Source organism: Pteropus vampyrus, unplaced genomic scaffold, assembly GCF_000151845.1.
Source record: "Pteropus vampyrus isolate Shadow unplaced genomic scaffold, Pvam_2.0 Scaffold215, whole genome shotgun sequence".
In the NCBI taxonomy this organism is placed as follows: domain Eukaryota; kingdom Metazoa; phylum Chordata; class Mammalia; order Chiroptera; family Pteropodidae; genus Pteropus; species Pteropus vampyrus.
Genome location: NW_011888996.1, coordinates 2,733,735 through 2,761,448, shown reverse-complemented (window position 1 = coordinate 2,761,448; position 27,714 = coordinate 2,733,735). Strand labels below are relative to the sequence as shown.

General features: G+C 43.9%; 1 protein-coding gene across 1 annotated transcript in view; it reads right to left on the bottom strand.

Moving 5' to 3' along the window:
* The window catches only part of MATN2 (matrilin 2), a 122,222-nt gene that overhangs the window by 6,383 nt on the left and 88,125 nt on the right, over positions 1 to 27,714 (bottom strand). The window contains exons 6-12 of the mRNA XM_011372923.1: positions 24,845 to 24,967; positions 18,333 to 18,455; positions 15,402 to 15,524; positions 15,054 to 15,176; positions 5,211 to 5,333; positions 3,803 to 3,925; positions 1,398 to 1,520 (exon numbers count right to left, since the gene is read on the bottom strand). Coding sequence (XP_011371225.1) covers positions 1,398 to 1,520; positions 3,803 to 3,925; positions 5,211 to 5,333; positions 15,054 to 15,176; positions 15,402 to 15,524; positions 18,333 to 18,455; positions 24,845 to 24,967 — 861 coding nt within the window. The remainder of the gene's footprint in view (positions 1 to 1,397; positions 1,521 to 3,802; positions 3,926 to 5,210; positions 5,334 to 15,053; positions 15,177 to 15,401; positions 15,525 to 18,332; positions 18,456 to 24,844; positions 24,968 to 27,714) is intronic.

Genomic DNA, 27,714 nt, shown 5'->3' with positions numbered 1-27,714 from the left:
TGAAGAATCTGAGACTTAGAGAAGATAATTTCTCAAAGTCACACAAGTGTATGAATGGGGGTTCAAATCCAGACCTGTCCAACACATCTCAAGATCTTAATTAATCACACAGCTTTCCTGAGAGAAAATTTCTTTGTCCTCCTACAGACCCCTCCCTAGGGTCTGTTCTTTCCCAGGGGGAGGGTCACAGAAATCATTAATGAGGTGACAGTCACTTTCATATTTGAATGGTGCCTCAAGTCTTTTTTTTCTAAAAAGACTTCCAGTTGCTTCCTTTATTTTTCACTTGACATTGTACTGAACTTCCTCACCATGATGCTTTCTAACTCTCGTTTCTCTATCTTTTTTCTTAAATTATTTTCTATAAAATAATATATGCACACGGAAAAAAATTCAAACATTACAAAAGTGTGTGTGCATCTTGATCTCTCTATATCTATATCTATGATCTATCTATCTATCTATCTATCTATCTATCTATCTATCTGTCTATCTATCTATCTATCTATCTATATATCTATCTATTGAATGGATGTTAGGAGAAGCCTCTTACAAAATACATCAATGGTAATACACTATAAAAACATTCAGTGCCATGCTTTTTTCACTTAAAATATCCTGAGGGTCTATCTAGAGTTACTTCATTCTTTTTAATAGCTGTATAGTATTCCACCATGGAGCTCCACTGTAATTTATCAAGTCTCTTATGGATGGACATTTATTTACCTTGTTCCCATTTTTTTGCTGATACAAATGATGCTGCACTAAATATCCTTGTATACATGGCTTTGTGAACACATGTACATATTGGTAGGATAAACTCCTACAAATTTTTAATTGCCTTCAAAATATTGCCAAATTGACCTCCTAGAAGTTATACCAGTTCAGACACTGAGAGATAAATTTGTAATTACCTTCTAAAATATATCTTTGCCAACATAAGGAATCATCACACCTTTTGATCTCTAATAACTAATAGGTAAAAGAAGATATCATAGCTTTAATCTCTTACTATACATTTTCCTTCTTTTCTTCTACGGTTTTTATGTTTCATGTGATGTTTAGGAAGGTCTCCTCTACTCTGAGATTGTAAAATAATTCTCTCAAGATTTTTTCTGCTACTTTAGTGTTTTTATGTTTGAACCTTTGAGCCATCCCTCTTTTCCTAATGTGCAATGTTCAGGACTTAATGTATTCTCCAGCCCAGAGCACAACACAAATCTTGTAAGTTTTTTCACACATGCTGCAGTCAAGCTCTCTCTCCCATTCTGGATTTATGCATGCATATTTATTCTTATGGGAGAAGCAGAGGTGAGGGATTTGTTTCCTGAAAATACTCCAAAAATCAGTTACTCCCAAACCAAATTAAAGCAGAAAGCCAAATTCGGATCACTTACTCTTGCACTGCCTTCCATCCTCAGCTAGAATGAATCCCTCTGAGCATTTGCAGATGTAGGAATTGCCACGATTAACACAGATGTGCTCACAGCCATGATGGGTCGATTTGCAGACATCCTTTCCTGAGGAAAACATAGAGTGAGCAACCCGTCAGTGTAGAAACGAGCTGGACCAAACAGTCGTGTCAGGAGAGATCATGGAGGTGATCCGTTTTGTAAAAAGCCATCTCTTTTCAGACCTCTTTTAAAACGTCCCCTCTCAGTCTAACACTCAAGAGAGGGATACAGTCTTCTTTCTCAGAAAGCTCTATTCTCACAATCCTGAATGGTAAGGTGGGTGCTTGGTGCCGCGAATTTGTTATTAATTCTTAGAACTGTGCATTGGGTTTTGGATTTTGATTCTCCCAAGCTAGTGATTTTTTTCCCATAGACATCCCGAACACTCCAGTTTTAACAGTCTAATGAACACGTGTGGAGTACTTTAAACTCTTCAAAGTAGTTATAGCCCTTTAATCTTCACCATATACTGTGAAAAGAGGAAGGCACGAATAATTATATCCAACTTATAAATGAAAAAGCTCAAAAAGTTTTAGAGTTGCCCAAGGTCATGTAGCAAGTTGATGACACGGCTGACGCATGATGTCCCTTACATACTCCTCCTCCATGGTGTGAAAACCTACAGTTCTTTTCTGTCATTAGCTCCTTGAAAGAAGCTTCCTACAAAACCGTCATCGGTGTACTACGAATCCCTCTAGGAAGTGGGAATGGAGGGATTTGATTTAGCAATCAAATTCCAGAGGTAAAACTGAGCAACAAATGTGTTGCTTGAATAAATGCTGCATGTGTGTACGCTTGCATTTATAGAAATAAAAGCGTGAACAAACAGCTCAGGCAGATATAATGGGCAGAACTACAGACATGGTCTCCACAGAAGGGATACTGCAGTGTGAAGGCAAAATAGGATTGTGCAGGAAGCCCCGCAGGGTTAGGCCAGGGTCCCATGGGCATCAGGAGTCAGCTGTTCCAACAGAGCTTCTTGTTAAAGGAAGGAGCCCTTCTTCCTGGTGGTGAAATGAGAACAGTGAGTTCCATCCACCCAGCTTTGCTGGTATGCGGAGTGATCCCAGTAATCTCAAAGGAGCCTATGAGGAAACTCCCAAAACGTTCAAATGAATTTATTTTGCCTTGACTGAAAATGGGCCATTTTGCTCACTGGAACAGGGTGTCACAAAAATCAAGTAGACAGTGTGGAACTCCTAAAAGTAAGGTTTAAGAGATCAGAATCTCACAATGGAGAAAAATCTCTGCCCTCTGCTATTCTAATGCCCACACCCACCTCGCTGAGCTAGTATGTCCCCATCTTTCTCTTCCTTTGGGTGTTGTGATGGCTAATTTTATGTGGTAAGGTGCCCAGTTGTTAGGTCAAACAGCAGTCTCAATATTGCAATGAAAGTTTTTTTTTTTTTTTAAGTGAGATTAACATTTAAATCAGTGGAGTTTGAGTAAAGCAGATGATCTTCCATAAAGTGGGTGGGCCTCATCCAGTCAGTAGAAGGCCTTAATGAAAAAAAAAAAAGACTGAATTCTCCCAAGGAAGAATTCTTCCAGCAGACTGCCTTTAGATTAGAGCTGCAACATCGGCTCTTCCCTAGGTCTCCAGCCTGCCAGCCTATCCTGCAGATACAGACTTGACAACCCCCCCATAATCATCCTTTCTCCTCTCTCTCTCATATATATATGTGTATGTGTATATGTATGTATATGTACACATACGTACATATACATACACATATACACACATACATTCATCCACACATGCACTCTATATATGTACGTGTACATATATACATGTAAACATAAATACACACACATATACACCTTAGTGGTCTGTTTCTCTGGAGAACCCTAATACTCATTCTAAGTAAACTCTCAGAGTCTGTTCTGGATGATGGTGATATAGAAGCAAATGATGGAATGGATAAATAAAATCCACAGAAGACCCCTTCAGCCCCTCTACCCTCACTTATGAGGTCTTCCGAGAAGAAATAGCACTGTAACTATCCTTTGGTCCTCATAGTGATTGCAGCAGAAATTCTAATTTGGTCCCATGACTAGCCAGGCACTGTGCTAGGTCTGGGCACCACACGAATCTTGTGGAGAGGGCCAACAGCTGGGAGAAAATGAAAAGAAGCCAAGAGCCTGACACCTCAGGACATTGACTGAGAAATTCCTGAGAACTAAGGGTCCACCATATTGATCACTAGCAAAACACGTCAGAGCACCCAAGTCAGGGACTTTTAATTATGACACTGATTGTAAAGGAAGATTTTAAAGATTAAATGAAGTTATGTAACCGCCTAAGTTCCACAGATGGACCAATTCATCTCTACCTAGAGGCCACTTACTTCTGCAGTGTTTCCCATCCTGGGCAAGCCGGAACCCCTCCAAGCACTTGCAGATGTATGACTCGCCACTGTTCACACAGATGTGTTCACAGCCATGGTCTACTGCTTGGCAGACATCTTTCCCTGAAGACAGCAGAAAAAGTTAAAACAATTTCACCAACACAAAATTTCCCTGGGCTTCACTTTGGAGGATCCATCCAGCTTAGCCCCTGGATTCCCAGAGCCTCTTGAGCTCAGTGATCCATATGGAAGAAGGTGGCACTGAGGGTGAAGTTCACAGCTCTAGTTCAGGCTAACTCTTCAAACTTCCCCACTATCATCACCATCCTCATTCACCAGTACCTACTTCATAAAAATACAATCCATTACTGCAGACGTAGTTTCTGTCATCAGAAAGGAAACACTTTTGGTATGACTACTTAGGAGATTAATCCTCGATTTAGAGCAGCAGCACTGGAATCTAATTTTGGCTTAGTCCCTGATATAACATGTGACTTGGGAGAATCACTTAGTCCCTTGGAGCCTTAATGTTCTTGTGTGAAAAACAAGAGTAATAATTCCAGTTACCCCTTTTTTTCTTTGAATATGTCAAATAAATTTCCCTTTGTAAAGTACTTTGAGAGGCTTGAGGAAAAGATGACTGACAGGGATGGAAATCATTTATTCAGGGTTACACACTCCCCTTTGATTACACAGAGATGTGTCTTGACCCCGTCTAAGAGGCTTCATTTTCTGAGATGTAAGAATGGCCTCATCATAAGGTGGTCTCTATAAGGGATTTGTGCTACCAGAAACAACAACAACATTGGAAGCAAAGAAACAGAGGCTCCGAGAAGTTAAGCAACTTGCCCAGCTAATAAATGGCAAAGACAGAAGTTGACAGACTCTTGGGGTCCACACAGCACATGTGTCCCGCACAGCACACTGCTAAACCACTGCTGCTCACCACAGGGCAGAAATGAGCAACTTTAGCTGTCGCTCTAACAGTGATTTTTTTCATTCGCGCATTTGTTGGTTTTATTTTTAATGGACTTTATTGTTTAGGGCAGTTTTAAATTTACAGAAAAATTGAAAAGATAGTACATTGAAAAGAGAGTTAGTTCTCATAAACACCCAAACCCAGTTTCCCCTATAATATTTCCCGTTAGCGTAATACATGATTTAATTAATGGACCAATATTAATACATTGACTAATATCAACCAAAGTCCACAGTTTATTTACATTCCCTCAGTTCTTAACCTAATGTCATTTTTCTGATCCAAGATCCCATCCAAGATCCCACATTACATTTGGTGGTCATATGGCATTGGCTCTTGAGAGTAACTGACTTACACAAGGACCGCGATGGTGGATTTCATGCAGAGGTCAGATAACAGGGATGTGGGCCAACTCCAGTAAATACTCACTTCTGCAGGTTTTCCCATCTTCTCGGAGTATATACCCTTCAAAGCATCGGCACACAAAAGAGTCTTCACTGCTTACACATGAATGTTCACAACCATGGTCACCCAAAGCACAAGAGTCCAATTCTGAGAATCCAAGTAGAATCAGAGAAACAGAAGAAGGAAATGATTCAGACATTAGTGACTTATTCAATCTTAAAAGACATTTCAGACACCTTAAATTAAAACGGTATCTAATTCCATAGTGTACGTTTCAAAATAGAAAGCATGTCTATGAGCAAAAATTCTTACCATGCAAAGAGCACATAAATACATCATCATCTCCATAGGAAAAATGAACGACATGAAAAGACAATTTACAAAAAAAGACAGCTACAAATAGCCTATAAATATTAGAAAATAAGTCCAACTTCATTGGTTATCATAATGTAATAACTCATCTACATATCTATTTCAGTATGCATGCATGTGTCACACTTTAGGTAATCCACTCGTTCATCTATTCATTCAATCTACAGTACTTCGTGAGTCCCTACTCTATGCATCAGGCACTCTTCTAGGATCTGGGGATACAACAATGAATAAAACAAAGTTTCTGCTTTTGTGAAGCTTAACATCTGGATGCAGCAGTGGGAGGGGAGGAGGGGGAAGACAATCAATAGACCAACAAATATATGTGTCAGATGGTGAAAACTGCTTCGGAGAAAAAGCAGGCTAAGGGAGGATAGAGCATGCCTGCTGGGTTGGGGTGTAGGGAATGCTTGTCATTTTACATGCTGCAGTTAGATAAGGTGACACTGGGCAAAGCCCTGGAAAAAAAAGAGTGAGTGTGTCATATTTGAGAAAGAATAGCACCAAGAAAGGATTTACAAACTGCAGAGGTAGAAGCATGTTTGGCATATTTCAGGAAAGGCAAGGGAACCAGTGTGGCCCAAGCAACCAGGGACTATCAGGGGATGATCAGGGACAGACCACACGGGATTCACAGGCAGTGGTTGGATCTGAGTGAGAAAGGGTCACTGGGGGACTTTGAGCAGTGGAGTGACATGATCCGATCTGACCTCATTTAAAAGGCCTGCTGTGCACAGAATGGGGCATGAGTAAGGATGTAGCATGGAGAGCTAGGAAAAACCTATTGCAATAATCCTGGTGGCCCCGACCAGGCTGGGGAGAAGTGGTCAGATTGTGGCCGTATTTTGAAGGTAGAGCCTACAGGATTTGTTGACGGGTTGATATGAAGAATCCATCTTCATACAGATATGACATTTTTGAGTCAACTCAATCATTTCAGACAGGGTAAGTTCTATAATGGGTATGCATTGAAGTTATTAAGTAAAGGCTCCAAAATGCATAATCACCTTTATAATCAGGCGGAGACCATATACTTTTTTCTAAGGCACCTATGCAGTATTTTGTTTGGGAGGGGAGCCCCGAGAACCAGTTATATTATTCTCATTTACCAGCCAGGGAAATGAAGGTTTGGGAAGGTTAATGGCTTGGCAAGACCAATTGCTAATAAGTGATAACATGAGACTAAAAATCTAATCTTCTGACAATGAATCCCATGTCTTCCCCAACTGCACTGCATCGCTATACTCTAAGGTGAGCTCTCAAACACGAAGGGAATTTTGCCTGTCTTCTTTGAGTAGAAGCACTGACAAAATTCTTAAGCAATGGGTAGGTGTTAATCGAAATTATAACTGCAAAATAGAGTCTAATGGAGTTGGACCCTCCTGTTTGCGCTGAATAGGAACTGTCTCTTGGGGCGCAGGCCAAAGCCACCTGCTCATGCAGAGCGTCCTTCCCATGGTGCTGCGGGGAACAATTGTGGGATCCACAGAACAGACGGCTGGCTGGCTGTGGAGGTGAGCATTTTTTCCCCACCATGAATTTATACGAGAAATACTCTGTTTTCCAGGGTAATAAAATAGCTATAACTCTTTCAGGCCAGTCTTGTCATGCCATAATCCAGAAAGAACCACGAGCACACCCCTTCTTTCCAGAGCTTCCCCCATGCCTGGTCCTGTCCTCTTAGCTCCAGCTTAGGCTTTCATCTTAAAGGGTGGGTGAGTCTTCCCACACAGACCCTGAAGGGCTGCGGACGTCCAGGCTTTCCTGAGCCGTGGTGGTCTCAGCCTGGCTTGGCTGAAGGGTGCTGCTCTCCTCTAGCAGGAGCCTGCTGCTGAGCCCAAAGCCACTGTCCACAAGGGCGTGTCTTCGCCCTTGGCTGCAGATCATCCCAGGCTCCCAGTTCACTTTCTGAGTTCTCCTGGGTTTTCATATTAGTAGCTGTTTGGAAATTTTGTTGTGTGTGTGCTTTAAAAGCGTGTGCAGAGTTTGGGTTTTTATTTTTTTCCTTCCTCATACCCTTAGAGCAGTGGTCCCCAACTTTTTGGCACCAAGGACCAGAGCTCCTATGAGAGTCTAATGCCCGATGATCTGAGGTGGAGCTAAAGCAGTGATGCTAGCGCTGGGGAGCAGCTGCAAATGCAGACGAAGCTTTGCTTGCTCTCCTGCCGTACACCTCCTGCTGTGCTTCCCGTTCCTAAGAAGCCATAGACTGATACTGGTCCACAGCCCAGTGGTTGGGGTCCCCTGCCTTAGAGAGCATCTGATCAAGAGAGAGTAGAGCAGTGATGAGTTCTTGACCTCAGATCAGCATTGGAATCACCTGCAGAGACTTTTTTAAAAAGGCAAAACAGGCACCTGATTCAAAATTCATACACACTAAAAGGCATACTTTCCCTGTGGAGGGGTATCTGGCAAGATCTACCAAAGTTACAAGATGTCCCTTTGACCCAGCGACTTCCCTTCTGGAATTCTCTCCTACAGATACCCTTGTACCATATGAAGGGATATGCTTTCAAATTATTCATTCATTGCAGATCGTTCATAATAATGAAAAGTGGGAAACAACTCAAATGTCCGGTAACAGGGGACTAGCCACATAAATGTCCCACACAAGGAGATATCAGGCCTCTGTGAAAAGAACGAGGAAGTGCTCTCTGTGAGGACAGGAAGAAATCTCCAGTAAATGTCACTGAGTCAAATTTAAAAAAGGCATAGAATGGAGTATATGACACACCATGTTTTGTGTATATAAGGGAGGAAATAAAAATATATATTGGTATTTGCTTTTATTCACATAAAGAAAAATGAAGAATAAACGATAGACTAATAAAAATGGTATGTTAGCTAGCTGTTACTATATAATATTACCCCCAAATTTAGCAGCTTAAAACAACAGACATTATCTCCACGGTTTCTGAGGATCTGGAATTCAGCAGTGGCGTAGCTGGGGGGTTGTGGCTCAGAGGCCCTCATGAGGCTGCAGTCAAGCTGTCACCTGGGGCTACAGCGATCTCAAGGCTCAGCCGCCTCTGAGCTCGCTCACATATTTACTGGCAGGATCCTTGGCTTCTTACCAGTTTTCTGCCAGAGGCTTTGGTTCCTCACCATGCTGGTCTCTCCAACATGGCTTCCCCCAGAGCGAGTGCTCCAAGAAGTGAGACAGCACCCAAGACAGCAATCACAGTGTCTTTTATAACTTAATTTGAGAAGTGGAATGCCACTGTTGTCTCCATATGCTGGCCAACAGTGAGGAAAGGGACGACGCAAGTATGTGGATGCCAGGAGATGGGGATCACCAGGCGCCATCTTGGGGGCAGCCACCACCAGTTATTGATAGGCGGTGAAGTTAGGGAGCAGAATGGCAGGATGAGAGTGGGAGCAAAACTTAATGTATTTTTTTTGTATTGTTTTGATTTTTGAACCAAAGGTAAACCTCTTACCTATTCTAAAAATAAATGCAATTTAAACAAAAATTCTTAATGGGAAACAAAAATTCATAGTTAAAACTACACCTGTCTCTCACCTTTGACAGCCTACATTGTTATTTTTAAAGGCTGCACCATCATTCATTTAACCAGTTTCTTACTGGATGGGCATTTAGGTGGTTCCTAGTCTTTTGCTATTACAAGCATCATTTTAATATTCTTGTGCACATAGTTTTGCATACAATGTGAGAGCATATTCGAAAGATAAACATCTGAAGTGGAAATGCCTAGTTAAAGGGCGTGAACATTTAAAAGCTGATAAATATGCTCAAATCGTCCTCCAAAGACCTTACATTAATAATGTAAGATAGTCTCTATTTCAGGGGATCTCAGGTGCTGCCTGGGCTTTTGGATGTTTTAAAAGCCCCAGCGATGATTCTAATAAACCACCAGGGTGAGATGCTGGTGGTGGACACAGACCTTATGTTCGGAGACCTTCTCAAGTGTTCATATTATTCCGTGCTTCCACCACCATGAACCAAATGCCATCGTCTTTCTCTGCGGCTGCTGCGTCACCTACTAACTGATTTCCACCCACCCACTTTCACTCCCTCCAGTTCGTCCCCCAGGCCTCCCGAGTCCTCTTTTCCAAATATGAATCTGCTCTCATCACTCGTTCCCTCTGCCTGAGATCTTTTAATGCTTCCTGAGAATCTTGGGATGAGAGAATCTTTGGCAAGGTTCACAGGACCTGCCCTGCAGCCTCATCTGGCCTGCTGTACTCCAGCTCTGAGTACTTTTTTTTAGTACCTCAGTACTTGAGTACTGAGCCAGAAGCTCTCCCACCACAGGGCTCTCTGCACAGCCATTTCTCTGCCTGGAAGACTCTTTCCTCCTTTATGACCTCCAGATGTCTCCCCGACCTCCTGGCACAGGGCCTCAAAGAACTAGGCATCTGCCGCTTTGGTCGTATCACAGTTATCACCGAACAGTTATGTGGTTGGTTTAGGTCTGTGCCCACCTCCTCACCAGAGTATGCTTGCACGGGCTCTGATCTCCAAGAGACAATGCACTATATCCGTTCTTCTCTCCTGCATGTCCCAGCACCTAACTTAATGCCTGAAATATCACTGAGTAAAAGGAAACATTTCCTCAGTTTTCTACTCTGATAATCAAGAGTATCTAGATCCACCTCGTAGGGTTTTTGTGCAGATGTTTTACATGAGAGCGAGTGGGGTGTGGATGCTGGCGGTCAGCTGGGCTTCTCACTCTCTCCCATGCGCCCGCCTTGCAGACTGCACAATTCACATTTGTTCAGCAAAAATGTTCAGTTTCTGCCTGTCTGGGTGACTCGTGGTAAATTAGAGAATGCCAAAGCTGTACTGCAGTTAACTTCCTGACCATAGGCTCTCGTGGCTGTCTACTCATCACGTCTGGAAACCAACTCGGAGTCAGCTGCTCCCTGGAGCCAAAGGTACTCCTATCTAGGAAAGTACGTCCCTTGGTCCCCGAGAGGGACTTAATGTCATGGGTACCTTGGCCAGGGGAGAATGGTGGGCATACCAGCAGTCCATTCACTCATTCAGCAAGTGTTTATGGAGCACATACTCTGTGCCAGGTACTATCCTTACTTTCAGGCTGGAAGGGACCTTGGAGATGAACTGGTTCAACTTTTTCACTTTGGAGTTGAGGAAACTCATGGTCAGAGAGGGGAAGTGACTTGCCCGAGGCCCCTTAATCTGCAGAGGTGAAATATGTCAGCTGTGCTGGGACAGAGGTGGGATTAGATCACAAATTTATCACTTCTGAGTTATCTGGTCCAGTTGCACATCCAGTGTTCATTCAGCCTAGCTCAGTAGAGTCTCCTCAGACAGGCTGGTAGGTTCTGAGAAGACAAATTAAGTTTCTCAAGGGAGGCAAGGCCTCCAAATAGTTTTATGTAACTCTAAAATCTGTAAGTGATCTGTCCCGCCTCTGTCTCCAGGCTCATCTCTCCCTGGTCTCCCTCTCGCACTCAAAACTCAATACTCAGCACACGCTCAGGACCCTGGGCTTCCACGTGCTGTTTTCTGTGCCCAAGAAGAGCTCCTCCTCCAGTCTGAGTCCATCAGGTGCTGCAACAAAGTACCACACACTGGGTGGCTTATACCAGCAGAAATGTTCCTGTGTGTTTGGGCGAGAGCCCTCTTCCAGGTCACAGACTTCTTGTTGTATCCTCACATGGTGGAAAAGACCAGGGAGCTCTGTGGGGTCTCTTCTATAAAGGCACAAATCCCATTCATAAGGGCTCCATGCTCATGACCTAATTACCTCCCAAAATCTCCACCTCCAAACACCATCAATCACCTCGAGGGGAGGTTAGGATTTCAATATATTAATTTTGGGAGGACACAAACATTCATTTCATAACACCTTCCATCTCTAGCTAGCTCATCAATCTCTAGGTTTCAGATCAAATATCTCTTTCTCAGGAGACTTTCTCTGGACTAGGTGACAGCCTCCTTGTCACATGCTCCTGTGGCACCTCCTCTCCCCACATGGCAACTCTCATCACATGGAATGGATGATATGTCTTTAATATTTTTCTTCCCTGAGAAACTTTAAACTCTGTCAGGGCAGAAACTGAACTGCATCAATCCCAGGGATGCCCACGTACAGGGATACACACTGCGGGTACAGGATAAATGTTAGTGGAGGATGAGAATGAATGGACCAAGAGCTCGAGGAGGTACCTAGACTCAAATCCAGAGACAAGAATGAGGACAGCTCAGCTGTGAACCATCACTGCAAGGAAATAGATGGCAGGACTTAGAAGAAATCTCAGGATGTGGGAAGAAAACGTGTTGCCTCTAAGAGAAGTGTCCTCTTCCTTTCACATTGAGGAGGCAGGTCCACACATTCTGATCACAATTTGTGATCAGGATGTTAGGAGTTTCAGGACACAGTGAAGGTTTTTAGGGTCCCTTCTGGCAGCCTTGCATGCTGATATAGACTGTGCTCCCCATATCTGGATCCCACATCTGGTGAGTCATGTATGTCTGTGGTGTAGTAATCATGGGGTAATGAGTTCTGTGGACTTGTACCTCTGTGGCAATGACAGAGAACAATCCTGTGTCAGGCTCCATGTAGGAGATTATTAAAACCAAACTCAGGAAGAAGAAACCACATGGCTGTCTGCCTAGAGGGTAACCAAGGCCGAGAGATAAAATGACACTGTTTTCTGGCTTTTTTTAAATAATAAAACTCAGAGCAGCCACTCATTTGTTAGCTCTGTAGAGGCTTTCGCTCAGACAAACCAAGAAGCAGCTAAAATGAGGCATTCTTTTAGAGGGCATCTCATTCACTCTGGGTGAGAGATCCTGAATCAGGAGACCTGGGTTCTAGACTCAACTCTGCCACTGACTGCTAGAGCCAGCTTGGGGACACCAGTTTCCTCCATGTACCTGTTTCCCACAAAAGAAAGGGAAGATCTTTAAGCGTCCTTCTGTTCCATCAAACCTATAATGTAAATGCAAAAGGGGGAAGGTGACCTTCTTCCCTGCTATAGACTGAATTGTGTCCCCCCAAATCCATATGTCGAAGCCCTACTCCTCAATGTGATGGTATTTGTAGGTGGAGCCTTGGGGAGGTAATGAGGCTTTGATGGGGTCATGAGGGTGGGGGTCCTATGAAGGGATTAGTGCCCTTATAAGAAGAGACATCGGAGGGCTTGCTCTCTCTCTCTGCTATGTGAGGACACAGTGAGAAGGCAACTATGCGCAAGCCAAGAAGGTTCTCACTGAACCTGACCCTGCTAGTATGCTGATCTTAGACTTGAAGGCTCCAGAACTGTGAGAAAATAAACTTCTGTTGTTTAAGCCATCCAGTCCATGGTATTTTGTTACAGCAGCCTGAGCAGACTATAATACTCCTCAGTCTGTGCGTCAATACCCCCTCCCCGAGACAAGGATGGCTCCTAGAGAAAATCTGAGCAATCAAAGTTGGGAGCCCGGGCAGGAAGAAGGGAGGATGGGCTTCACTCCAGAGGCCAGGGAGTCCAAGGTGCCCGCAGGAGTCTAACAGTAACAGTGCCTACTTAGTTCCAGGGCCCGGGAACCTGGGCCTGCTCTTTATGCTTCAGAGAAATCTTATGGAAGGTTCATGAAGGATACTTCAGGCCATCTGCTATCAAGGCTCTAAGAGGAGGCTCTTTATAAAGAGCCAAGGACACTACTACCTGCTAAGCCAGGCCTGCCTGACCCCTGGGGGCTCCCCCGTCCATAGCGGGGCTTTTCAGAAAGGTTCAGTCACGTCATCAGGCTCTGCATCATCTGGAATAGAGCTGGGAAACCTACATCCCAACCTAGTTAACTACGGCCACACTGAAAATATAGCTCATTATTACAGGACGGGCAGCCAGACTGAATCATCCTGGGGCAGACAGAAAGTCTTCAATTAGGGGAATAGCTCAACGCATAGTTATCAGCTGGTGGGGAAAATGCGTCTCTTAGGTACCACCTCCCTGAGGATAATTCTAACCCATCTGATCATCTCATAAAATTTCATATAGTCACAACCATATATAAACACACACATGAAAATTCACTTCTAATTGCATTGTTGAATATTTACTCATATGGATGATGTCACTGTACCATTAGTTACAGACTGACTTTAAATGAAAAAAGGGGCAACTTTTAAAAGTGTTGGTGGTATAACCCAGATGTGGACCTGGGCAGGGAGGGAGAGGGGGCAAGTGACCATAAGGACAAGGAGCAGCATGGTTTAGAAGGGCCGTGAGGGTTTCTCAGAAGGCCTGCAGCCATCTTATAGTCAGCTCTTGGTGATCACAGTGAGGGGGAGGACAAATGAAGGGCATGAATAACCTAAGATGATCGAGAATTAAAACAAACCAATAAAAAACCGTGCGTGTGGCTTTGGCGTGCTGTCACATGTCGATACAGTTTGACACACCCATCCTCTTTGGGCACCCCTGATGCCCACACCCTCCAGTGCTAGCTGGAGCAGCAGTCCAGGAGGCAGCTGGGCAGGCAGCCACAAGCCAGCTATAAAACAGATAACCTATTTGTCAAGACTCAAGAATCTGTCTCAAATGAAGGAAACATTTCTCACAGGCTGCACAGTTAGAGAGGCACACCCAGCTATGCAGGCACTCACCTGCCTGTGTGAATGGACCACATAAAAAGGTGGATAAATTAGGTTGTGGCCATAATCATATCAGTGGTCAGGGAATTTGACCCTATAATCAGAAAGATGAGCAGGATGGAGAAGGTAAAGTATAGTCCTTTTCCTCCATTTCTGATCCCTTCTCTCAAAATGACTATTATTTTAAGTCTTTATCTTGGTCCGTTTAAAAACACGATTGCAGGGCAGTAAACGCGACTCGAAAGATGGTCTGGAAGCTTTGGTTTTGTTTTTTAACTCAATGGAGACCGAAGTTGGGACCAGCTGCAAGGAAGAACATACCGGGGAAATATCACTGCCAACCTCGCCATCTGCTGCCACATTATCCGGATGGGAGAGGGAACTTCTCAGGAGCCTCCCCTTCTCCCAGAGCTGACTTTGGAGTCACCTGGACCAGAGTTTGAACTCGCCATATAATAGCTGATGATCTGAGACTTTTAATTTGAGCTGCATTTTCTCTCTGCAGAATGGGGATTCAGCAGGGTTGCAGGAACGCGAGAATGCCTGTGCTTATTAGCACATGTCAGCAGTCAGTAATGCGCCCCCGGTATTATGATACTTGTGCGACCCCGGCTGACTGCCACTTTCAGATGGATTGCTGAGGTAGAGAAGTGAGAGCTAAGAAACAGGGCTCGGTCCGGCTTCAAAATTACCACGAGACAGACTAGAAATAGGAAAAAGCCATCTCAGGGAGCTGGATGAGGAAGGAAGGTGGGGGCAGGGAAGCAGCACCAGGGCTCAGGCCACTGGCAGAGGCCTTTCTGCACGTTGACTCGGGCCAGCGAACACCGGAGCTGACGCGCGGGCACTGCTCGTCTGGCAGCGAACCCCACCCGCGAGTCGCCCGCGCAAAGTCCAGCTTTGCGCTGGACCTCGGAACACTCACTGGCACAGGTCTTCCCATCACTGCGGAGCACATGTCCCTCGGGACACTGACAAGCGAAGGATCCGTCCGTGTTGACGCAGGAGTATTCGCAGCCATGGTCGCTCAGCAAGCAATAATCGGCCCCTGCAAGACCCAACGACCAGCAGCGGCCGTCAGCGAGGCCTCTGGGCTACTGATGATAGGAATTAAGTGACCATCATGCTTTCCTACCCCACCTCATCTCCAGGCATGCGGTCCCCCTGGAGCAGAGGAAAGAAAGGACCGCGACACGCAGTCCTCTGCAGTCCTCCCCGTTTCCGCTCCTGTTACAAACCTCTCCCTTATCAGGAAGCGTGGAGCGGGACTCACGGGAGCAGGTCTTGAGGTCCTCGTTGATGAGGAAGCCCTCCGAGCACTGGCAGACGAAGGACTCCTCGGTGTTCAGACACAGGTGCTCACAGCCATGGTCCTGCTGCGCGCAATGATCCACCCCTGCGGTTGTCACACACGAACACGAAGTAACGCGCGGGGGCAGCGCCCACCGGGAACCGGGCGTTAAAACACAAAACCTCCTCAGAGGGAGCCCCTGAGGAGCCTTGCACTTTATTCTACCCTGTGCAACTGGCCTCTCTGGAAAATCAGCCTCTTATGTTTGGTTTTCTTCGCATTACTTTGCAGAGTAAAGTGCCTACAACTCTTGTGTTGGTGTTAATGACAGCAGCCCTCTGTGCCAGGCCTTGGCACCATAATCTGTAACCCTCGGGGCAAGGCTGAGAGCAGGTGCCAGCCCCAGCTCACAGGGAGGAAAGCGAGGCTCAGGAAGCTCAAGCTCCTCGTCCAAAGCCACACAGCTGACAGAGCAGGGCTTAAGAACGAGGGTTCCAGCATCAGACTACTGGGGCTCAAGTCCCACCTCCACCACTTCCTAGCCATGGGACGCTGTGCAGTCACTTGACCTCTCTACCATCATTTTCTGACTTGAGAAATGGAGATGATGACGCTGCTTTCTTAGAGGAATGGGTGAGAAGCAGAGGAGGTGATACATGTAAAGCCTTGGGAACAGTAGCTGGCAGTTACAACGTAATGTTTTTTATTATTAAGTAGTGCTGAGTCAGAATTAAATAGTTTTGTTTCTATTTGAAAATGAAAAAGTCCCCCACCCACCTCCATGATTAGGATATCCAGATTCAGAAAACAAACCAAAGCCTGCGCCTGCATGTGTGGCCGATCCTGGCACCCTAGTGCCGCACAGCTGGCCCCGTTGGGCAGAGAGCACTGCAGGACAGTGAACACACAGCTGTGGTGAACCACTCCCACCGACAGCCGGGCAGGCTGCTTCCCAGATTGCCTTGGTGGAGGCAATGCAACCCCAGAGACTGGAGACATGCAGGAGGCCTTGTGCAGGGCATTGAGTGGGCTTCTTTGACTCTCGCAGGGCCTGGGACTGATGCCTTCTGGAACATTCCTACTGCAAATACTTGCAGGATCCCAGGAGCCAGAGGCCTGTATTCACATCCTGGTTCCACCATTTACCAGTCATGTGATCCTGGGAAAGTTACTTAATCTTTTTGTGCCACTGTTTCCCCACTTTAAATAGGGATAAGAGTGTAGATGCCTTACACTGTTGTGAGTGTCTGGAAAATGCTCACACCAGTGCCTGCACAGAGTGTGCACCCCATAACGGCTTGCTGTCATTATGGCCTGGGGATCCCTGAGTCCTCAAGGGGGATAGGATACCATGACTTTCTCTGGGGCCTCCTGGGAAGAAATGGCTTGGTTTATACTTTCTCGAAGCTGACTAGGTGGTCCTTCTTATGAGATCCCAGAGAGAAAGAACGTCCCAAAGTCCTTTGGCCCCTCCTCTGAGCTCTTCTAGGTCCTCCACAGCATGCTGGGCGGGAGAGGCAGGCCATGGCCCCTGGGGCTCTAGGTGGGCTCAGCCAGGTCATGCCTCGCCTGCCCCAGGACACCTACCAGGACCGTCAGCGGGCAGACCCTACACTCCCGGAACAGAGTAGAATGTACACAGGTCCGTTACCACAGGGCATCTCCTTGTCGAGGGGAAGACCTCCTGCTCCTTACTCACTTCTCATAGGGACTCAGAGATATCCCAAGGCAAATGCACAGCAGCTCCAACTTTCTGGTTCAGAAAACTTTGACCTCTGAGATCAGTCCTTAGAAAGCCTACTTGAGGCACTTTGTTCTCTCTGAAGACTGAAGGGGCACAAGTTTTCCTAAGGACTGCTCTGTACCTAATACTTCATCTCTGAAACTTCCCCTCTTGGCAATTTAAGGTCCAAATGCTGAACAGCTGCACTGTCTTCATTCACAGTATAGTTCTGTCTCCAAAGCTGGAGCAGATGTGTGGCTTGCTGTGTGAAAAGCCACACAAAGGGCCCCTTCTATGCCCTTCTATGTCACCAAGCTCCTCTCCCAGCATACCAGGGTCACAGGCATTCACCACAGTGCTCAGGTGCCCCCACCCCTACTGGCCTGGACCAGTGCAGACTGTGCCTCATAAAAAACAGTGGAACTGTCCAGCTGGCAAAGCCTGCAAGTTTCCATGCGTTTACATCACCAAATGGAGCTTTGTTGTGTCTCTAACACAAGAAAACTAAGAAAAGACTTTCACAAAAGTCCCATGTTTCTCAGCTCTGCCCTTAGATCAGCTCTGTGGTAGCACAACTACTTTCTGAGCTCTGTCTCTTTCAACCTTTTGTTCCAACTTGGGGACAGCACTGGTCACTCTCCCAGGCTCTGTGATAATGAGCTACTATCTGTAATTGTGTTTTCCTTGTGCCAGGCATAATGCTAAGAGATTAAAATGGTCCTGATTATTTTCCTCAACAACTCTAAAAGATCAGTCCCGTTAGTACCACAGCTTTTTCAAACAGATGGGGAAGTCAAAGCCTGGCTAAGTCAAGGCATTGCCCTGGGTCACACATGTAGTGTGCGGTAGAGCTTGGACTTGGACTCGGGCCAGTCTGACTGAATCGATGCTCTCAACAGCAAATAATAATATTAGCTAATATTTACTGAGTGCTTATTACATGTCTAGCAGCACTTTCCAAATGTTTGATATGTATTGATTCTTTTAATCCTCAAGCCCAATCTATGAGGTAGGTAACACTAAGAGTCCCATTTTGTGGATCATGAAACTGAGGCAAGGAAGGTGAAGCCTGTCGGATCACCGGGCCCGCGGGAAGCTCAGGAGCTTCCGAAGTGGCTGGCTGCTAGTTAGTCTGGGGCCTGCTGCGGACCTTCCCTCCGGCCGGCATCCCCAGCCCGGGGCACACTCACGGCTGCAGGTCTTGCCGTTGGGGTCCAGGGTGTAGCCCCGGCGGCAGCGGCAGTAGTACCCCTCCGCCGTGTTGGCGCATTCGTGCTCGCAGCCCGGCTTGCTCAGCGCGCAGTAGTTGATCCCTGAGGGGAGAAAGGGCACTTCAGGCTCTGCGCATCTCCCAGGGCTGTGAGGTCAGCCCCTTGCAGTAAATATTTAGTAAATGAGGTGATCTGTAGGACACAGGAAAAAATAGCTCCTTTTCTCCGGGAGCCGACTTGAAACAGACCCTGGTACCTGACATGTATTCCCAGAATAGGTCTTTTTCCCCTTTGATGGCCAAAGAGCTGAGAAATGAGTTGAGTGCTACAGTCCCCAACCTAGCCCCTTAAATGAAAGATGAAAAAGCTGAGAAAAATCTGATCTTCTCGTCTTCCAGTTAACCTGATCACTAGAGCTCAAAGCATGTAGGGAGCTGCCATCTGCAGCGGCATCTGACAGTGGCATTGGACAGCACAAAGCAGAATAAACAAAAGCTGATCTTGAAAGTTATCCAGCTACTTAGGAGAGGCAGAAAATGGCAGTTACATTAAAGAAGAGTCCAAGTGCTTAATGTCACTCAGGCCATGACAGCATCCATGCCAAAAACCTGGAGAACATACATGTGTCTCTGATGCTGCTCCAGGGGTTCAGTTTTGTCCCACAGTAATATTTGCCGCCCCCCCCCCCCCATCCAGGCTGTTGAGCAGTTTTGCTGTTCAGCAGCCAATTAGCAGTTTCGTTTCCTGGTAGAATATGCTAAAACCACAAGACCTCACACGGAACAGGCGATGGGAGAGATGGAGATCTGTAAGCTTGTGGAGGGCCTTTAAGAGTCTGGTATAGGGGAGAAAGGTCACCACCAATGTCAGTGGCCAGGCTGGATTGGTTTAACTGCACTGTTCTTTTTTCTGGGAATGTGGCAGACACTGCTGGTTGCCTTGCCAACAACCATTACCCTGTCTTCTTGGGGCTAGAACCCTGACCCTCAAGATATGAAGCACAGCTGACCTAAGCCAGCATGGCAACCATCTTCTCCTTTGCCAGTGATTGGTCAAGGGTGGGGCTATGCCCTAGTTCTGAGACATAAGGAGAAATTTATTGGGGCCCCTAAGGAAAGATTTTCCTTCCTGAAACAACAAAGATGTATGAAGAGAAATGCCTTTTTCTATCCTCTTTCATTTCTGTCTTTGGATCTCGTTATGATTCCTGGAGCTGCAGCAGCTGTCTTAGAGCAATGAGGTGACAGATGTGAAGGTGAAAAGTCAACATGCTGTAGCAGAGTAAAGGGACAGAAAGAGTCTGGGTTCCTGATAGCATCACTGAGTCACTGAGCCGACCCTGGGATCAACCATCTCTGGGTCTGTTAGGTAAAAGTAAATGTCCTTAAATTGCTTAAGGTACCATGAGTTGGATTTTCTGTTTTGCATGACTAAAAAGCACCATAACTGATACAAGGGAAATGATCTGAAGCCAGGAAGTAATGAACTGAGAAAGAACACATTTTATTTTTATTATATCTCTGCCCCAAAAGCATTTGAGGAGATGTACATACACAAATAACCTGAAGACAGAACACACATCTGCCTCTTGCTTCAATGGCTCTTCACTGCTGTCGTTAACCTCTATCTTCCTTCACAGTCAGCAAAACATCATTCCCTCCTTAACACCCTTGGTGAGACCGCTCCAGGAAGTCAGCTCTTTCTACAGGACCTCTCTCACAGCATTCATCAAAATGGTCATGTAGCTTGCACGCGTCTGCGTGTGTGTGTGTGAGATGCCTCAATAGTCGCTTCACAGACTGAGTTCCACAAGCAGGGACTATATTATTTTTGTCTTTCTAATGACTGCATCATTAGAAGCAGTCCAATAATAAAGTTACCAATGACAATTACAGTTGCTATCATTTTGTAAGCACCTCTAAGTGCTTAAGAGTTTCACTTGACTCTAAAAGTATGTGCTATTATTTTCCATATTTTAAAGATGAGGAAACAGGGGTTTTGAAGAGGTTAGTAACTTACTTAAGATCCCACGGCTAGTTAAAATGCAGCTGTGAAAAAGGAACCCACACTTGAGGGACTGCAGACCCATCCTTTAAAGGGTCTATGATCTGCCCTCTCGGGTAGCAGGTGGAGGGACCTGTCCACATCACAGATTATGAGAAGTGGCCGCAGACTGAGCACACAGAAAGAACTCCCATGACATGCCTCAGAGAAGAGATGCCACTACGACTGTCACTGACCCCTTGATACTCTCTCCATAACTCATCCATCCTGCAGGAGGAAAGGCAGAATATGGTTAGCTGTGTGCGGTTTCATTTCATTAGCCTGGAATGAATCAACAGCCTTACTTGTGTGGAACAGACTGAATGCCAGGAAATAAGCAAAGAGCTTCAATGAAGAAAATTAGGCCCGGCAAGAAAACATTGGCCACATACAAACAGATAACCAACCAACCAAGCAAACAGACACAGAACACAAAGTCTGAGGCCATAGTCTGGGGCCACATAGTGTACAGCCTGTAGGAATCACCTCATTATACCATCAGAGAAAGGTGAAATTGTCTTCAGCAAATGCTGTTTTAAAAAGCCAGCATTCAGCCACTATTAAAGCAGTATGGAAGTTTCCCCCAAATTTAAACATAGAATTACCATTTGACCCACCAGTTTTATTCCTAGATATACACCCAAAAGAACTGAATGCAGGGACTCAAACAGATATTTGCATACCCACATTCATAGCAGCATTATGCCCAATAGCCAAAAGGTGGCAGCAACCCAAGTGTCTATTGACAGATAAATAAGTAAACAATATGTGGTATATACATACAATGGACTATTATTCAGCCTTAAAAAGGAAAAAAATTCTGACACATGTTACAACATAGGTGAACCTTGAAGACATTATGCTAAGTGAAATAAGCAAAAAGACAAATATTATATGATTTGGCTTATGAGGTACCCAGAGTAGTCAAATTCATAGAGATAGAAAATAGAAGGGTGGTTGCCAGGGCCCAGGGGAGAGAGGGTTGAGGTGCTATTGTTTAATGGGTACGGGATTTCAGTTCGGGGGGTAAAAAAGCTCTGCAACTGGGTGATGATGGTTGCACAATAATGTGAATATAAGTAATACCACTGAACTGAACACTTAAAAATGGTTACATGGTAAATTTTGTTATATATATTTTACCACAGTTTTTAAAAAGCCAGCATTATCTTTAAGAAGGATACAGACCAAGTAATTAAACTGAAAAACATTTAGATTCTTGAAGAGGTTATTACTCAGCTATCTGGCAAACAGCAATTCAAAAACAACTCTCCAAATGGTTCTTCATAGTGCAGGTTTAACTGTAGACCTTTGCTTTCTTTACATGCTTGAGTCATTTCTTCACATGTGTGTTACTTAGGTATGCATTCACTCACTCATTCATTCATTCATTCATTCAGTATTTATTGAGTAGCCACTATGCACCCATATCTGGTTCAGCCTCCTCACTAACTGTGAAGTGCTACACATGGGCCAGGCCTGAGTGTAGCTTTATCTGGTAAATCTCAGAGTGTCCATAAACTCCTGTGAGGTCAGATGGCTGAACTGTCAGATAGCAAAATAAATAGTGCATATAAGTTGGAGACCGCACTGAGAAGTAACACATAAAAACAGGAAGGATCAGTGACCCCAGCGAGTAAATTATAATGCCAACTGAGTAGCACAGATAGTTTCAGAAAAATCAGACTGATAGCAAATGCTCAAGCAGGAAGTCATGTTCCTTTGGTTTAGGAAATCCAGTGCTGAAAAGTAAAGCAGCCTGTCCAAGGTCGCACGGCCAGTATGAGTGATACTGCCAGGTCTCCCAGCTCAGTGCCACCTGTGGACACCACCCCAGGTCTTTAGGGTGTGATATCTTTGGCTACAGGGAGCACAGGCCATGGTGCCAGCACGAGCAGTCCTGGAGCCCAGCATGCAGGTCACACTGATAACTGAGTCCACCCCGGGGCCCCACCTAGACAGCCAGGCCGGTCGTGGCGCCTGCACGTTGCACCACCACCTTAATAATTTATGCTTTAAATCAATGACAGCACTTTTCAGAAAAGGAAACTGTGCCCAGATGAAGAGGAAGAACAAATCCTGGCACAGAATCTTTTCTTTAGTAGAACTGTTTGAACTTTTTCCCAGTTTAATTGGATGACATCAAATTCCTTTGAAAAATAGATTTCTTATTAGATTTGAAAATAGCCCACATCCATTAACTGACTATTAAATGTAAATGGCTGTACCCTGAGCTCAGGATTCATAATACTTTTGAGATCTTCAGACTCCTAATAACAAACTCCAGATTTTAAACCCAATTTCTTTGCTTCCCTCTTCCATGTAATGCTCCAGAGAGACGGTGAGTGCTGTCTGCCATAAACAACCGAGTGCAAACATCGTCAGGGGCAGCTCTAAGAGGCTGACCTCAGGAGGAAGGTCAGGTCTGCAGCAAAGACAATGGAAAATGTAACTATGAGGCAGGATATTGGGAGAAGGACATTGGGTTTTAGGAACAAATTCCATTTTTTTTTGGATGAAAAAGTAGGGCACCTGGATAAAGAGGAAATGGAGCTATAATTGCTGAATATATACGTGAATGAGCATTAGGGACTTTGGACTGGGCCCGAATCTGCAAACCGGCCCATCTGTGGACCATTTTGTGGTGGTCAAACTACTTACTCCCAAATGGTCACTTCCTTTCCACTCGCCGTTCTGTACTTGGCCTCCTTCCTCCCTTGATAGTGATATGTGCACTGCCTTGGACCCTCCTCTCATTCCTAGTGCCTCGCCAGGCAAGATGTGGAGGGAGTGGCAGAGATGGAGGGAATCTTAGATAATTGGTACGAGATGTCGAGCTTTAAGCAGATTCCCTCTGCTGATGGCCACTTGTTTCCTCTTCCCTCCATTAGTAACGCACAATGAAGTTTGCAACCACAATGAGTGTCTGAGATGAACCAGATCTAATTATCTCCCACATATTTATGGAGTTTTGGTCCATAAATATGAATCCTGTGAGTGGGTGTAGTCAGTCACGGACACACTCGACCCTCACACCGAAAAAGGTGTGAATAGCACAGAGAGGAGTGGCCGAAAAAGGTGTGAATAGCACAGAGAGGAGTGGCCAAGCCAGAAAAGTTGGCCCTCCAACATATTGTATGCATGTGTGGTCTAACGGAAAATATTCCATTTAATTGTTTTCACATTCTGTATGCTCTCAGTTAAAATTCTCACTTCATGCTTGAATGTTTCCAGGGTTTGTACCCAGGCAAGAGAGTGGGAATTATTTTTCATAAGGCCAGCTCTGTTTCAAAATATGGGCTCTGCACCATCTGCCAGTGTTCAAGGTTTAACACTTATTAGAGTGAGCATCTAAGTCCGTATGTGCTGTAAGCAGAACGTGGCTTATCTGGATTCAGTCACACAGCCTGCAGTCCTTTTCAAAAAAGACACACAATCAAATCTTTGAAAACTCAGTCCTGTGATGCAGAACTGCTGTACACATCACCAAGAAGTAGATGAAGGAGCACATGAGGATATACATACACACCACACTGCCGGGAGAACGCAGACGATACAGTGTGTCCAAGTATGGGCTATGGGAATACTTTATGAAAAAATTCACAACTTGCCTGTCTTTAAAAGGCCATCTTTCCAACAAGATTGAGTAATTCACATAATAGCTGCAATTTCTCCAGAAAGACAAATCTCAGAGAGATTCATATACTGATTCATTCATTCATTCATTCAATAAATACCGTGTTGTATATACTTATATGTACTAAAACCTAGAGGTGTCGAAGATTTAAGAATGAGGAAAAGATAAGAATCTCTGTCCTTGTGGACTTCCCATTCTAGTGGTCTCTCGGGGAGAGTCTGGTTTAAAGAGATTCCATTGGGGTCCATGCTCCAGATTCCCGACAGGTCCCTTGATATGCCAGATGACAGGCATTTGAATCACATCCTTAATATCACCCTGCTGACACCACTGATGTACCCCTTGAATGGTGTGGGGTTGCTCCATAGTCTTTTTATTTCTTCTTTCATATCAAAGAGGACAGAGCTGCAATTTCCCCCCCTTAGCAGCTATCAAGTGTCTTATTTTCCAGGACTGAAAGAAACCACCTCCTTTTACCTCTTGTCTCTGGGCCCAGCCTTTTGTTCTCAAAGTTCTAAATGCGAGTTGTGGGGGTAAGGAGGAGGGAGAGTGCACCCCACTTTAGATCTGCGAGCTTCGGGTTGGGCCTCGACATTGCTAAATGAATCCAACAGGCAGACCTAGTCTATTCAATCTCTAATAATCATCTCCATCACAGGATCAGGTGAGACAAAGGTAAAAAAAAGGGCAGAATAATATTGGTAAGCATAAATGCTGCATACAAATATACCTTGCTCGAGTCTTGCAGTGTAAAGGAAAACTAGGGGCATTTAGTGGAACAAGCCCTTCTCCAATACCCGGGGCCACTTACTTCTGCAGGTTTTCTTATCAGGATTCAGGGTAAAGCCTTTTAGGCAGCGGCATGCATAGGAATCATCTGTGTTAACACACTCATGCTGACACCCATGATCAGGTGAGGCACAGTAGTCTATCTCTGAAAAGAAAGAAATATCATATTAATGATGAACAAAACAATAAATCTAGCATAAGACAACCAAGGGATTTTCAGTCTTAACTTTTCCCGAACAGATAAATTCCCATGACCTCAAACATTTTTCCATGTTTAGCGATATGGCCCCCCAGGAAGAGAACTTTCTTGACATGTTACAAAATGTTTATACAACAAACGAAAGATGCTTTCCTGTTTGGGGTTCATGCAAGAGCCCTAAAATGAAAGAGTGTGATTGGGTGTTGTTTTGCTGTATTACAGGCTGGGAAAAGAGAGTTCGGTGAATGTTTCAGGGAATTTATGCAATTAAAACAATGACATCTTCCCAAAATCAAACTCTAAACCACTTAACTCCTTAAACACAGAGCCAAGCAAGAGCATACAAAATCATATCCTGGGAAAAAGAAGGCCCATCCATACTCCAAGAGTGAAAGACATAGATTTTCTGAATGCAGAAATCCTTCGTTAACAGCTACACATAAACAGGATTGTTCATCTCAAGGTTTCACAATCAGAGAATGTGATCTCTAGCCATACATTAATTTAAATCAAAATATTCAGAAAAAAGTCTACATGGAATTTTTTTAGAATGGGATTTTACTTGTCTAAGTATTTTCAGATATGGAAAGAGACTGTTCTATTGAAGGGCCTGATCAAAGGATTTTGCTATAGAGGAACCTGGATGCATTGTTTAAAATTGCTTGAAATAAGTGGCCACTGACAGGGTCTTAAAAGAAGTCTTTTTTATTTGATGAGGAATTTTACTGTTTTAAGGAACTTGTGAATAGCATTTATCATTTTCATATGAAGAATGTGGTATAAGTGAGTTTTCCCAACCTCTACCAAAGCAAACAAAATAAGAGAAAGGCATAGAATATTCTTGAAAGGAAAAACATTGAGAAAATGCTGATTTTTCCTAATTTGAAGTCATGGAAGTTTTAAACATACAAAAATGAACAGAATAGTATAATAAATCTATAGTATAGTATAATAAATGTATATATCACTCAGCTTCAAGAGAATCAATCTACGGCTGATCTGTTTCACCCGTACTCCCACACCCTGGATTAAGATTCTATGTTACTTTGAAGCAAAGCGCAGATATAATATCATTTTGTCCATACATATTTCATAATGTATCCTTAAAAGACTGGAACTCTTTAGAAATATAACTACAGTAACATAATCAGATATAAAAGTATTTTTAAAAACCTTTTTATTTGGAAACAATTTCATACTTACAAAAAGTTGCAAACATAAAAATATAAGTATGTAGGTACAAGAAACATCTCTATAATCTCTCCTCAGGTTCACCCGTTGTTAATATTTCGCCCCCTTTGCTTTATCATTTGCTTATCTCTCTGAACTATCTGAGGGTAAGTTACATACATCACTGTCCCTTTTTCTTTCAATACAGTGTGTGCTTCCTAAGGGGAAGGATTTTCTCTCAAATAACCACAGTATACCTATAAACTTCACAAATTTACATTGATATAATACTTTTATTTAATCTACCATCCATAGTCTAGTCTTCTCAGTTGATCTAATAATGTTTTTTATAGCATTTGTCATCCTCTAGTACAGGATTCAGTATAGGGTCAGAGATTATATTTACTTTTCACATATGCTTAGCCTCCTATAACCTAGAACCATGCTGTCTAGAATGGCCATTTAAATTAAAATGGACTAAAATTAAATAAAATAAAAAATTCAGTCCCTCAGTTGTGCTGGCCACATCTCAAGTGCCCAATAGTCATGGTAGCTCTTGACTACTCTATTTTATGGCGCAGATACAGAACATTTCATCACCATGGAGTGTTCAAAAGCAATATTCTAGAACATTTCCACAGCCTCTCTGTGTTTTTATGACATTAACATTTTAAAATAATACAGGCTCCCTTACTTGTTTTCAGTTTTATTGGGGTACAACTGGCAAAAAACTAATGGCACACATTTAAGATGAACAATTTGGTGAGTTTCAACACATACATGCTCCCATTATTAAATCATCACCACAATCAAGATAACAAGCTTAGACATTATTCTCAAAAGTTTCCTCGTGCCCCTTTCTAAGTCATTCTTCTCTACTCCTTTTGGCCCCAAGTAATCATTACTCTTCTATCTGTCAAGATAAATTACTTTGTGTTTTCTAATTTTATTAAAATAGCATCATACAGAATGTATTCTTTTTGATTTGGCTCTTTTATTCATCATAATTCTTTTGATATTCATCTATTGTTTATGTGTATGTCAGTAGTTTGTTCCTTTTTATTGTGGAGTAGTATTTCATTACATGGATATACTACAATTAGTTTCTCCATTTATCTGCTTGTGGGATTTGAGTTGTTTCCAGTTTTGGGCTATCACAAATAAAGCATCTAGGAGCGTCCATGTATAAGTCTTTGTGTAGACGTATGCTTTCAATTTTCTTGACTAAACATCTAGGAGTAGGATGGCTGGTCATGAGGTAGATGTATGCTTAAATTCCTCAACATTCCAACAGGCACTTTATTAGAGTTCCAGCTGCTCCACATCTTCAGCAACACTTGGTAATTTTAACCATTCTCATGGATATGAAGTGGTTATTTCATTGTGGTTTATTTTGCATTTCCCTAATGACTAATGATGTTGAATATATTTTCAATGTTTATTTACCATCTCTATATCTTCTTTGGTGAAATTTTTGTTCAAATCTTTTGCCTTTTTTTATTGGGTTGTTTGTCTCCTTACTA